This window comes from Indicator indicator, unplaced genomic scaffold, assembly GCF_027791375.1.
Source record: "Indicator indicator isolate 239-I01 unplaced genomic scaffold, UM_Iind_1.1 iindUn_scaffold_92, whole genome shotgun sequence".
Classification (NCBI taxonomy): Eukaryota; Metazoa; Chordata; class Aves; order Piciformes; family Indicatoridae; genus Indicator; species Indicator indicator.
This window is the reverse complement of record NW_026539210.1, coordinates 114,461-128,261: the sequence shown is the minus strand read 5'-3', so window position 1 is coordinate 128,261 and position 13,801 is coordinate 114,461. Positions and strand designations below refer to the sequence as shown.

The 13,801-nt window shown below is 56.3% G+C and overlaps 1 protein-coding gene across 1 annotated transcript in view; it reads right to left on the bottom strand.

Annotated features, from left to right (window-relative positions):
* Positions 1 to 8,675, bottom strand: part of A1CF (APOBEC1 complementation factor) — a gene marked incomplete at its 3' end in the record, with an annotated part of 35,489 nt that extends 26,814 nt beyond the window's left edge. The window contains exons 1-3 of the mRNA XM_054398723.1: positions 8,577 to 8,675; positions 5,627 to 5,761; positions 4,801 to 4,931 (exon numbers count right to left, since the gene is read on the bottom strand). Coding sequence (XP_054254698.1) covers positions 4,801 to 4,931; positions 5,627 to 5,761; positions 8,577 to 8,675 — 365 coding nt within the window. The remainder of the gene's footprint in view (positions 1 to 4,800; positions 4,932 to 5,626; positions 5,762 to 8,576) is intronic.
* Between the last annotated feature and the right edge of the window lie 5,126 nt (positions 8,676 to 13,801).

The window sequence follows — 13,801 nt, the reverse complement described above, 5'->3', positions numbered from 1 at the left end:
CTCCTGGCCCTTCTCTGGACCCCTTCCAGCCCCTCCACAGCCTTCCTGGCCTAGGGGCTCCAGACCTGGACCCAGAGCTCCAGGTGGGCTCTCAGCAGAGTGGAGCAGAGGGGGAGAATCCCCTCCCTGGCCCTGCTGGCCACACTTCTCCTGCTGCAGCCCAGGCTCTGCTTGGCTCTCTGGGCTGCAAGTGCTCACTGCTGGCTCCTGCTGAGCTTCTCCTCCCCCAGCACCCCCAAGGCCTTTCCTTCAGGGCTGCTCTCCAGCCAGTCCCTGCCCAGCCTCTCTCAGTGCCTGGGATTGCCCTGCCCCAGCTGCAGGACCTTGTCCTTGGTCTTGTTGAACCTCCTGAGGTTGGCTTGGGCCCAGCTCTGCAGCTTGGCTCTCTGGGCTGCAGGTGCTCACTGAGCCAGGATGGCCTCCCACAGAGAGGACAAATTAAAGATCCTTCCCATCTTGTCCTCAAACACAAGGTCAAACAGGCCTCCTCCTCCTGCTCCTGCTGTACCTGCAGACATCCAAGAGCTCTTCACAGCATCACAGAACATCAGGGGTGGGGAGGGACCCCCAGAGCTCCCCCAGCCCAACTCCTGCCAGGGCAGGAGCACCCAGGGCAGGGCACACAGAACACAGCCAGGGGGGTTGGAAAGGCTCCAGAGCAGGAGACTCCACAACCTCTCTGGGCAGCCTGCTCCAGGCTCCAGCACCCTCCCAGGGACAAACCTTTCCCTCCTCTTCCCCTGGCACCTCCTCTGCTCCAGCTTGCCCCCAGTGCCCCTTGGCCTGGCCTTGGCCTGGCTCCAGCCCTGCACATCTTTCTCCCCAGCCATGAGGGCAGCCCTCAGGCTCCTCTGCTCCAAGCTCCAAGCCCTCAGCTCCCTCAGCCTGGCCTCACAGGAGATCTTCCACTGCCTGCAGCAGCTCTGGGGCTCTGGGATGGACTCTCTCAAGCACTTCCCTGAGGTCCTTCCTGAGCTGAGGGGCCCAGAACTGGACACAAGATTCCAGCTGTGGCCTCAGCAGGCAGAGCAGAGGGGCAGCAGAACCTCTCTGCCCTCCTCCCCACAGCCCTTCTGATGCAGCCCAGGCTGCCCTTGGCCTTCTTGGCCACCAGAGCACATTGCTGGCTCCTGGGCAACCTCCCATCCCCCAGCACCCCCAGGGCCCTTTCCCCTTCCCTGCTCTCCAGCAGCTCACTCCCCAACCTCTCCTGCTCCCTCCTTGACCACTCTTTTCATGAAAAAATTGTGCTCATCTCCAACCTACACCTCCCCTGGCACAGTTTCAAGCCATTTCCTCTTGCCTTATCTCTTGTTCCTAGGGAGCAGAGCCCAACCCCCAGCTGGCTGCAGCCTCCTCTCAGGAGCTGTAGAGAGCAATGAGGTCTCCCTCAGCCTCCTCTTCTCCACCCCAACCCCCCCAGCTCCCTCAGCTGCTCCTCCCTCCCCAGCCCTCTTCTCCAGACCCTTCCCCAGCTCTCTTGCCCTTCTCTGCACCTGCTCCAGCCCTCAGTGTCCTTCTGGCACTCAGGGCCCAGAGCTGAAGCCAGCACTCAAGCTGTGGCCTCCCCAGTGCCCAGCACAGGGCACAAGCCCTGCCCTGCTCCTGCTGCCCACACCATTGCTGCTCCAGGCCAGGCTGCTGCTGCCCTTCTTGCCCACCTGGGCACTGCTGCCTCCCCTCCAGCTGCTGCCACCCAGCACCCCCAGGGCCTTTCCTGCTGGGCACTTTCCAGCCCCTCTGCCCCCAGCCTGGAATACTGCATGGACTTGGAGCTTCCCAGTCACCTCTGGGCCCTGACCACTGAGGTTTGGGGCAATGAAAATCTTTTGTCCCAGACAGACATCACTTGGGGCTTACTAATGCCACTTTTCATCTCCCTCCCTCCCTCCCTCCCTTCCTCCCTTCCTTCCTTCCTTGTCTTTCTTTTTCTTCCTTCCTTCCTTCCTTCCTTTCTCTTTTTCTTTCTTTCTCTTTCTTTCTTCCTTCCTTCCTCTTTTTCTTTCTTTCTCTTTCTTTCTTTCCTTCTTTCTTTCCTTTTTCTTTTTCATTCTTTCTTTATTTCCTTCCTTCTTTCTTTCTTTTTTCCTTCTTTCTTTCCTTCTTTCCTTCTTTTTTTCCTTCTTTTCTTTCTTCTTTCCTTCTTCCCATCTGTCTTTCCTTTTTCCTTTCTTTCTTTCCTCTTCCCTTCTTTCTTTCCTTCTTCACTTCTTTCTTTCCTTCCTTCCTTCTTTTTCATTCTTCCTTTCTTCCTTCCTTTCTTTCCTTTCTTTCCTTCTTTCCTTTTCTCTGTCTCTCTCTCTCTATCAAAGCCAACCCCATCCCCCAGAGATGGCCAGGTGTGCCTGCTCAGACATGCCAATCCCACTCATCCCCTGCAAGCTGGAACAAACTCACTCCTGAGTGTGGCTGGAAGGCAAAGCAAGCAGGCTGAGCAGCAGATATGTTGTTGATTTCTGGAGGGGGTTTGTTCACAGTTTCCAGTCACAAACATGAGGGCTGCCTCTGTTCCATTTTCTTAGCTATTGTCACTGCTTTGGCCAATTGGTTTCCATCACAATTCATCCCATTTTTTATTTTTTACTCTTGCAACTGCCCTATCTTGCAGCACATATGCAAGTGGAGGCCAGGGAGAAGTGGAGTCTCTCAGGGAACAGTACTGGGACCAGGCTTGTTCAACATTTATGTTGGTGCCATTGACAGTGGCACTGAGGCTCCCTCAGCACCAAGCTGTGTGGTGCTGCTGACAGGCTGGAGGGAAGGGATCCATCCAGAGGGAGCTGGACAGGCTGCAGGGAAGGGATCCATCCAGAGGGAGCTGGACAGGCTGGAGGGAAGGGATCCATCCAGAGGGAACTGGACAGGCTGGAGGGAAGGGATCCATCCAGAGGGAGCTGGACAGGCTGGAGGGAAGGGATCCATCCAGAGGGAGCTGGACAGGCTGCAGGGAAGGGATCCATCCAGAGGGAGCTGGACAGGCTGCAGAGCTGAGCCCAAGCCAACCTCAGGAGGTTCAACAAGACCAAGGACAAGGTCCTGCAGCTGGGGCAGGGCAATCCCAGGCACTGAGAGAGGCTGGGCAGGGACTGGCTGGAGAGCAGCCCTGAAGGAAAGGCCTTGGGGGTGCTGGGGGAGGAGAAGCTCAGCAGGAGCCAGCAGTGAGCACTTGCAGCCCAGAGAGCCAAGCAGAGCCTGGGCTGCAGCAGGAGAAGTGTGGCCAGCAGGGCCAGGGAGGGGATTCTCCCCCTCTGCTCCACTCTGCTGAGAGCCCACCTGGAGCTCTGGGTCCAGGTCTGGAGCCCCTAGGCCAGGAAGGCTGTGGAGGGGCTGGAAGGGGTCCAGAGAAGGGCCAGGAGGAGGAGCAGAGGGCTGGAGCTGCTCTGCTCTGCAGACAGCCTGAGAGAGTTGGGGTTGTGCAGGCTGGAGAGGAGAAGGCTCCCAGGAGACCTTCTGGTGGCCTTGCAGCATCTGCAGGGGGCTCCAAGAAAGCTGGGGAGGGACTTTGGAGGGTGTGAGGGAGGGAGAGGAGTGGGGGGGATGGAGCAAAAGTAGAAGTGGGGAGCTGGAGATTGGCTGTGAGGAAGAAGTTGTTGGCCAGGAGGGTGGTGAGAGCCTGGCAGAGGTTGCCCAGGGAGGTGGTGGAAGCCTCATCCCTGGAGGTGTTTGCAGCCAGGCTGGAGGTGGCTGTGAGCAACCTGCTGGAGTGTGAGGTGTCCCTGCCCATGGCAGGGGGTTGGGACTGGCTGTGCCTTGAGGTCCCTTCCAACCCTTGCAGTTCTGTGATTCTATATCTGCAATATAGGTGGAGAGTGAGGAGTAAATCCACAACAATCAAAAAGAACATGAAATAAACAGCCATGGTTTGGTGAAAGTTAATTTCACCCAAAACATAATCGATTGTTTTTCTTTTTTTTTGGGGTTTTTTTTTTTTTTTTTTTTTTTTTTTTTTTTTTTTTTTTTTTTTTGAGTGGTTTTCTTTTTAATGAGGAATAAATTTCCTGCAAAGAGAATTTTGGGTTTTGGTGCATCCTACATGATGTGGCATAGAGCAGTGACTGCACAGGCAAGAGATGACTTCCTCTTAAAGCTTCAGGCAATAGCTTTCCTCTAGGCTGCAAGGGAAACTATGCCTTACATAACCAAATAGATTAATAGATATCATTGAAAGGGAAGGAATCCCAGGATATCAGCATGGTGAGGCTTAGAAGGGACCTCTGGGATGATCCCAGCCCAACCCCCTGCTCCAGCAGGGCACCCACAGCAGCTTGCCCAGCAGCACAATGCCCAGGGGGGGTTGGAAGCTCTCCACACCAGGAGACTCCACAACCTCTCTGGGCAGCCTGCTCCAGCCCTCCAGCACCCTCACCCCAAACAACTTTCTGCTCCTGCTCAGCTCCAACCTCCTGCCTTCCACTTTCTGCCCCTTGCCCCTTGGCCTGGCCCTGGGCACCACTCAGCAGAGCCTGGCCCCAGCCTCTTGCCCCCTGCCCACAGCTCCTTTAGCTCTTGCTGAGCATTGCTCAGCTGCCCTCTGGGGCTGCTCTTCTGCAGGCTCTCAGCCCCAGGGCTCTCAGCCTTTGCTCCTCCCAGAGCTGCTCCAGGCCCCTCAGCAGCTTTGCAGCCTGCCCTGCACTCTCTCCAGCACTTCCCTGTCTCTGGAACTGGACAGCCCAGAACTGGACTCAGGACTCCAGAGACAGCCTAGACTAGGACACAGTAGAATTGGAGGAGACCCTCCCTTGCCCTGCTTCCTGCTCTTCTTCCTGCCCTGAGCTTGTGTTCAGTCTGTGCCCCCCCTACCTGATCTCATAGTTATTCAGCTGCTTTATTGCATTCTTTGCCTCTTGTTTGTTGGAGAAGGTCACGAAGGCATAGCCTCTGTTGTTGCCATTGAAGTCCATCATCATCCTCATCTCATAGATTTTGCCAATCTGTAAATGGGGAAGAGAAGAGTTGGCAGCAAGGTGGGAGGAGTTTAAAGAAGGCTGAGTGCTTGCTGGAGTGTGTCACATCAGGAGTCATACAGACACAGAATCACAGAACTGTCAGGGCTGGAAGGGAGCTCAAGGCTCAGCCAGTCCCAACCCCCTGCCATGGGCAGGGACACCTCACACTCCAGCAGGTTGCTCACAGCCACCTCCAGCCTGGCTGCAAACACCTCCAGGGATGAGGCTTCCACCACCTCCCTGGGCAACCTCTGCCAGGCTCTCACCACCCTCCTGGCCAACAACTTCTTCCTCACAGCCAATCTCCAGCTCCCCACTTCTACTTTTGCTCCATCCCCCCCACTCCTCTCCCTCCCTCACACCCTCCAAAGTCCCTCCCCAGCTTTCTTGGAGCCCCCTGCAGATGCTGCAAGGCCACCAGAAGGTCTCCTGGGAGCCTTCTCCTCTCCAGCCTGCACAACCCCAACTCTCTCAGGCTGTCTGCAGAGCAGAGCAGCTCCAGCCCTCTGCTCCTCCTCCTGGCCCTTCTCTGGACCCCTTCCAGCCCCTCCACAGCCTTCCTGGCCTAGGGGCTCCAGAACTGGACTCAGTCCGGGCCAGACCATCTCCAGTCCAGCCTTGAAGCTGAGCTCTGCCCAGCAGTACCCCCTGCAGTACCAGCACCCAGCACAGATCCTTACTTTCTCACAGAGAGGTATCAGCTCATCCTCAAAGAGGTCTCTGGGCAGCTTCCCGATGAAGATCTCACAGCCCCGCTCCGGGGGAGGGCCGTCCCAGCCCGGCGGGGGGCCTCCGTATTTCCTCTGCCCATTTTCCTGCCAGGGAGGGGAACAAGAGGGAGGGTTAGGGGCAGAGGTTAGACCTGGCTGCAAGCAACCCCCTCCTGGAGACAGACACCTGGGCCATGCTCCATCTCCAGTGGCTTGGAAGCAGAGCCCAACCTTCCCTTCAAGGAGAAACCCTGACCAGAGCATCCTGGGCATTGGCTGCCCCACTGCCACACCTGCCCTGGTGGCTGTGAGGGCACAGCTGGCACACTGCTGCAGCTGCTGGGATGCAGGAGGAGCTGCCACACCTGCCCTGATGGCTGTGAGGGCACAGCTGGCACACTGCTGCAGCTGCTGGGATGCAGGAGGAGCTGCTTTGTACTGGCTGAGTATTGCTGAGCACCTGCAGCAATGCTCTGCAACTCGGGTGCTGCTGCAGATGACCAACGGGGAGACAGACAAACACCTCCTTAGATAAAAAAGGTCCTGTTGGCTTCTCCTTCTCCTTCTCCTTCTCCTTCTCCTTCTCCTTCTCCTTCTCCTTCTCCTTCTCCTTCTCCTTCTCCTTCTCCTTCTCCTCCTCCTTGTCCCCTTCTCCTTCTCCTTCTCCTTCTCCTTCTCCTTCTCCTTCTCCTCCTTCTCCTTCTCCTTCTCCTTCTCCTTCTCCTTCTCCTTCTCCTTCTCCTCCTCCTTGTCCCCTTCTCCTTCTCCTTCTCTTTCTCCTTCTCCTTCTCCTTCTCCTTCTCCTTCTCCTTCTCCTTCTCCTTCTCCTTCTCCTTCTCCTTCTCCTTCTCCTTCTCCTTCTCCTTCTCCTTCTCCTCCTTCTCCTTCTCCTTCTCCTTCTCCTTCTCCTTCTCCTTCTCCTTCTCCTTCTCCATCTACTACTCCCTCTCCTCCTCCTTGTCCCCTTCTCCTGCTCCTTCTCCTTCTCCATCTACTACTCCTTCTTCTCCTCCTCCTCCTTTCTCCTTCTACCTCTCCTCCTCCTCCTTTCTCTCCTCCTTCTCCCTCTACTCCCTCTCCTCCTCCTTGTCCCCTTCTCCTTCTCCTTCTCCTTCTCCTTCTCCTTCATTTTTTATCCCATGCCATTCTATTCTTTCCTTCCAGATTCCTTCCTAGTCCCACAGGGATGCTCCCATGGGAGGCAGGACTCCAAAAATGTTTTTATTTGGAGCTCCCTGATCATTTCCCACTCTGGGATTGCTCCAGGCCAGTGAATTTCCTTCACAGCTGCCTCAAGGGGAAGCCTCACAGCACAGAACCTGACAGGGATCCTCACAGGAAAACAAGAGTGGGGGCAGGAGCTCCTTCAGCTTTCCTGAGCCTACACCAGGTCTTGGTTTATCCCTGCTGGTTCCTCTCTTGCAGCTGCTGTCAGCAGGGTGGTGGAGCCTTGGGGACATTTGAAGTGGTGGATGAAGACCATGCTGGTTGAAGTCACTTTCCTGCTCCCCCAGTTTGGCTGAGCTGAGCTTGCTGCTGAGTTAGGACTTTTCCAACCTCTCAAGCCATATGCTAGGCAAAGGCCCAAAGTGGTGGCTGTGTTTTGTGCTGCTGTGGTCACCTGCAGCCTGCATTGACCTGAAAACAGTCAGAGGAGTCTTCATGGTCCTCTTGAAGCCAAAGTGAGAGACAACCAAGAGCCAGTGCCTGTGGGAGGTGGTGTGTGAGGAGGCACAGCACCCAGCACAGCTCTCTCCCAGTCTGCAGTGGCTTGAAGGAAGGCAGCATCTCAACAACCTCACCTTGGCAAGCTGTTGTCTGGAGGACAACAGCCTTCACCTGCTGCTTCTAAAGGGTGAGTGTGCAGTGAGGTAGAAGGTGTTTGGGTGGAAGGAAAGCCCAGAGAGAGGTGGAAAAGGATATGAGGAGGGGAAAAAAAAAGCTCAACTAGAGTGGAAAAGGAGAAAGAAGAGGAGCTGGTGAGGAGGAAAAGGAGGTGTTGGGGCTGGGAGTTGAGATCTGGTGCTTTAGGAATGAACTCTGGCCAGATGTTGCAGCATGAACCTGAAGAGCAGGCTGAAGAAAGCCACAGCAACCAGGAGACAGAGAGAAGTCCTTTGTCTTCTGGGTCAGTAAGAGCAGAAAGCCTCTTCAAGGGTTATGAATGCAGCTGCTGGGGCAGAGCAGGGCTGCAGGAGAGTGGCTTCTCCCAGGAGCCCTCAGGTTTTGATTGGGGCTGTTGTGCCCTCTAGTGCTGTCCAAGGCAAGGCAAAGGGCAGGGAGGCCACCTGCCTAAAGTTCCCTGCCCTCAGTTCATTCCTCCATGGTGAGGCAAGGTTGGCCTCCTGAGAGTGACCAAGCTGTCAGCAAATCAGCCTGGCCTGGTGATGCTCACGGAGAAGGACTTCTTCAGGTGGTTGGGGAATGACAAGTTCAGACTCCACCTGCCCTAAGCAGGGGAAGCTTTGTGCTTGGAGCCCTTGAGGACTAACCAGGGAGCAAAGCTTTGGTGTCTGGGCAGGTGCCTGCAAGGCTCTGTGCAAAAGGGCAGACCTGGTGGTGCCAGCTTGGACCTCCTAAGGCCATCTCTGGACCTACAACCTTCAGAAATTCTAGTTGGTTTTTTTTTTTTCTTTGCTATGCTACCACTGCAACCAAGGCTTTCAGCCAGCATCCCCCAACCTTTTCCACCAGCTCTCAGGGTTGTTCAGTTTGGTTTTATTTTTCTCCCACAATTTGGCACGGGGCAAAGAAGAAGTTCTGGTTGCATACCAGACAGCATGGAGCTGCACACAGCGGAGAGGAAACCAAAGAGAAGCAGGAGGGCTGCCTGTGCAGAGCTTCACTGCTCAAGCCCCCACTGCCAGGCATGGCTTCAGGGTGAAGCCAGGCACCAGAGGAGGTGAGCAAGAGGTCCTACCTGGATCAAATTATATCCTGTGCGCTGCATTAAGGCGCGGAGGGCAGCGTCCTTCTGAGCGCCGGTCAAGCCGTCCCCGCATTTCTGATTTGATTCCATTGAGAGTGATTAGCAGCAAAAAATCAGGTTATAATTAGGGGTGCTCACTGCAATCAGATTTGAGATAAATTACATCAATTAATATGGCTGGGAGGGAGAGAGAGGCCACACTGCTGAGCAAGTGAAAAGGGGAGTGGTGGCACGGCTGGAAGGGACCTCCGGAGAGCGGCGAGCCCGACCCCCAGGCACGAGAAAGGAGCTTGCCCAGGGCACAGCCAGGCAGGGCTCCAAGGTCTGCACACCAGGAGACTCCCTGGGCAGCCTGCTCCAGCCCTCCAGCACCCTCACCCCAAACAACTTTCTGCTCCTGCTCAGCTCCAACCTCCTGCCTTCCACTTTCTGCTCCTTGCCCCTTGGCCTGGCCCTGGGCACCACTCAGCAGAGCCTGGCCCCAGCCTCTTGCCCCCTCCCCACAGCTCCTTTAGCTCTTGCTGAGCATTGCTCAGCTGCCCTCTGGGGCTGCTCTTCTGCAGGCTCTCAGCCCCAGGGCTCTCAGCCTTTGCTCCTCACAGAGCTGCTCCAGGCCCCTCAGCAGCTTTGCAGCCTGCCCTGGGCTCTCTCCAGCACTTCCCTGTCTCTGGAACTGGACAGCCCAGAACTGGACACAGCCCTCCAGATGTGGCCTCACCAGGGCAGAGTAGAGGGTGAGGGGAACTTCCCTTGCCCTGCTGCCCACACTCTTGATGCCCCCCAGCACTCCATTGGCTTTCTGGCCATGAGGGCACCTTGCTGGCTCATGGGGAACTTGTTGTCCCCCAGCATTCCCAGCTCCTTCTCCATGGAGCTGCTTCCCAGCAGCTCAGCTCCTTCACAGATGCAATTTCTGTGAACAGATTTTATTTTCCTTCTTCTTCTACTTCTTCCCCTTTAGATGAACTAAAACACTGGGGAGCTTAGAACTGGACCCAGGACTCCAGCTGTGGTCTCACCAGGGCAGAGTAGAGGGGGAGGAGACCCTCCCTTGCCCTGCTGCCCACACTCTTCTGCATGCATCCCAGGATGCCCCCATGGTCATTCTTCCTAAATCAGCCATTCTGAGATGAAAAACGAACCCCAACCCCATGCTGTAGAGCATGGAAAAGGGAAAAGGATGCCCATGGAGCTGCACGGGAATAAACAACGTTTTTAAACCCACAGCCAGGGTTGGGACAGCACTGCAGGGAGGTGCAGGGGCAGATTGCAACCTCACTGAGTGTGTGAGGAGACAAGCACAGGTGAGATCAGGGAGTCATGGAATGGTTTGGCTTGGAAGGGAGCTCCAAAGCTCATCCAGTCCAAGCCCTCTGCATTCAGCAGGGACATCCTCCACTAGATCAGGTTGCCCACAGCCCTCTCCAGCCTCCCCTTGAAGATCTCCAGCCATGGAGCCTCAACCACCTCCCTGGGCAACCTCTTGCAGTGTTCCAGCAGCCTCCTGCTGCAGAACTTGTTCCTCACATCCAATCTCCATCTGCTCTGCTCTACTTTGAAGCCATTGCCCCTGGGCCTGTCCCTGCAGGCCTTTGGGAACAGTCCCTCTGCAGCCTTTTTCATCCCTGGGGATATTCAAGGGAAGGCTGGACAGGGCTATGGGCAACCTGATCTAGTGGAGGATGTCCCTGCTGAGTGCAGGGGCTTGGACTGGGTGAGCTTTGGAGGTCCCTTCCAACCCAGACCATTCTGTAATTCTTCTTGTAGCTCCTTCAGGTACTGGAAGGCTACTCCAAGGTCTCCCTGGAGCCTTCTCTTCTCCAGGCTGAACAGCCCCAGCTCCCTCAGCCTGTCCCCATAGCAGAAGTTCTCCAGCCTCTGATCATTTCATTGCCCTCCTCTGGACCCTCTCCATCAGCTCCAGGTCCTTCCTGTGCTGAGGGCTCCATATCAGGCCCCAGCCCTGCAGGTGAGGTCTCCCCAGAGCAGAGCAGAGGGGCAGGATCCTCTCTCTCCAGCTCTGCCCACACTGCTTTGGATGCAGCCCAGGCTGCCCTTGGCCTTCTGTGCTGCCAGTGCCCATTGCTGGCTCCTGTCCAGCTTCTCCCCTCCAGCACCCCCAGGTCCTTCCCTGCAGGGCTGCTCTCACTCTCATCACCCCCAGCCTGGATTGACAGTGAGGGTTGTTGTGACCCAGATGCCTTCATTCTGCCCTGAGTCCTTCATGACATTGCTGCTGGGAAGGGAACCTTCTCAGGCTGAGTGCCTGAGGGACCTGAGGTTGTTCAGGCTGGAGCAGAGGAGGCTGAGGGAGACCTCATTGCTCTGTACAGCTCCCTGAGAGGAGGCTGCAGTCCGGTGGTGGTTGGGCTCTGCTCCCAAGGAACAAGGAATAGGACAAGAGGAAATGGCCTCAAGTTGCATCAGCAGAGGTTTAGGTTGGATATTAGAAGAAAATTCTTTACTGGAAGGGCTCTCAGCCACTGGTCCAGGCTACCCAGGGGTGTGACTGAATCCCCATCCCTGGAGGTGTTTCCCAGAGGAAGAGCTGTGGTGCTGAGGGCCATGGCTTAGCCCCAGCCTTGGCAGAGCTAGAGACTGGTTGCATCTGCTGCTCTGAACAGGCTTTCCCACCCAGCCATGATCAGCACTTCAGGAGAAATAAGACCTAGGTCCAGGTTTGGCCTATTTTTTAACATCAAGAACATGGGATAGCTTCAGATGTGTATCTAGGTGGAGGGTTAGCACAACCCAGGGTTCAGCTATTTCAGCTCAGAGCAGGAGTTTTAGGTCACACCTAATTAAAGGTCTTTTTATTTTTTTCCCCCCTTTTAAAATTGTATTAATTTGGGGGTTGAAAACATCATAAAGCTGAAAGCTGACTCTAACTGGGTTACACCATGGCTCCAGAGGGAGCTGGACAGGCTGGAGGGAAGGGATCCATCCAGAGGGAGCTGGACAGGCTGGAGGGAAGGGATCCATCCAGAGGGAGCTGGACAGACTGCAGAGCTGAGCCCAAGCCAACCTCAGGAGGTTCAACAAGACCAAGGGCAAGGTCCTGCAGCTGGGGCAGGGCAATCCCAGGCACTGAGAGAGGCTGGGCAGGGACTGGCTGGAGAGCAGCCCTGAAGGAAAGGCCTTGGGGGTGCTGGGGGAGGAGAAGCTCAGCAGGAGCCAGCAGTGAGCACTTGCAGCCCAGAGAGCCAAGCAGAGCCTGGGCTGCAGCAGGAGAAGTGTGGCCAGCAGGGCCAGGGAGGGGATTCTCCCCCTCTGCTCCACTCTGCTGAGAGCCCACCTGGAGCTCTGGGTCCAGGTCTGGAGCCCCTAGGCCAGGAAGGCTGTGGAGGGGCTGGAAGGGGTCCAGAGAAGGGCCAGGAGGAGGAGCAGAGGGCTGGAGCTGCTCTGCTCTGCAGACAGCCTGAGAGAGTTGGGGTTGTGCAGGCTGGAGAGGAGAAGGCTCCCAGGAGACCTTCTGGTGGCCTTGCAGCATCTGCAGGGGGCTCCAAGAAAGCTGGGGAGGGACTTTGGAGGGTGTGAGGGAGGGAGAGGAGTGGGGGGGATGGAGCAAAAGTAGAAGTGGGGAGCTGGAGATTGGCTGTGAGGAAGAAGTTGTTGGCCAGGAGGGTGGTGAGAGCCTGGCAGAGGTTGCCCAGGGAGGTGGTGGAAGCCTCATCCCTGGAGGTGTTTGCAGCCAGGCTGGAGGTGGCTGTGAGCAACCTGCTGGAGTGTGAGGTGTCCCTGCCCATGGCAGGGGGTTGGGACTGGCTGAGCCTTGAGCTCCCTTCCAGCCCTGACAGTTCTGTGATTCTTTTTGGGGTGGTCTCACTTAGATACAATTCCAGGCTGCCCTGTTCCTCCTGCATGCTGAGCTCTGAGCTGGTGCAAAAGTCACAAGTATGAGCCAGGCACAGAAAGAGGCTCTGCAGGTCTAATGTTGAGCTTAAAGTCCTGTGATGATGATGATGATGATGATGATGATGATGGGCTGATGTTGACTACCAACAAATGCCTCCTTGAATCCTCCTTGTAGCAAGGGTTTATAGGCCACAAAGCTAAATGCTGTCATCTGGGATCATTTCTATTGCCTTAAGTTGCTACCAGGAGTACAAAGGTAGAGGCAGCCCAAGGGGGATGCTAACTCCTAGGCTTGTTTGGAGAGTAAAGAGGGGTTCACAGGATCACAGGGTTGAGAGGCTGGGGATGAGGGGGGTTTGAGCCCATCCTCATGTACCTGAAGGCCAGAACAGATGTGGGGATGAAAAGAGATGGCTGTGCTGTGGGGTCTACAAGGGAGCTGGGGAGGGCCAGGCTGGGAGAGTTGGGGCTGTTCAGCCTGGAGAAGAGAAGGCTCCAGGGAGAACTCAGAGCAGCCTTGCAGGACCTGAAGGGGCTCCAGGAGAGCTGGGGAGGGACTTTGGAGAAGGGCTGGGAGTGCCAGGCTGAGGGACAATGGCTTTGAGCTGGGAGAGGGGAGATGGAGAGTGGAGAGGAGGAAGAAATTGTTGAGAGTGAGGGTGGGGAGAGACTGGCACAGGTTGCCCAGGGAGGCTGTGGCTGTCTCCTCCCTGGAGACACTCAAGGCCACACTTGATGTGGTCCTGATCAACCTGCTCTAGCTGGAGATGTCCCTGCTGCCTGCAGGGGGGTTGGACAAGAGGCCCTTGGGGGATCTCTTCCAACCCAATGCAAGCTGTGAATCTCTAATAAAGCCTGGGGCAGGTGGTGCTCCTCAGGGCTCTGTGCTGGGATGAGTGCTTTCAGTATCTTCATTAATGACCTCCTGGGATCAAGGGCAGGCTCTGCAAGGCTGCAGGTGACATCAAGCTGAGCAGTGCAAGCTGGTACTCATGAGGGACAGGATCCAACCAGAAGGACATGGACAAGCTGGAGATGTGGGGCAGTGTGAGGAGGTCATGAGGTTCAACAAGCTTCAGCAAGAGCTTTCACCTGGATCAAGGCAACCCCCAGTGTCAGTCCAGGCTGAGGGATGCAGGACTGGAGAGCAGCCCTGGGGAGAAGGCCTTGGGGTGCTGGGGGTGCAGAGCTGGCCAGGAGCCAGCACCCAGCACTGCCAGCACAGCCCCAGCCTGGCCTGGGCTGAGCCCCAGCAGTGTGGGCAGCAGGGGCAGGGAGGGGATTCTGCCCCTCTGCTGTGCTCTGCTGAGACCCCCCTGCAGTGCTGGGGCAGCTCTGGAGCCCTCAGCACAGCACAGCCA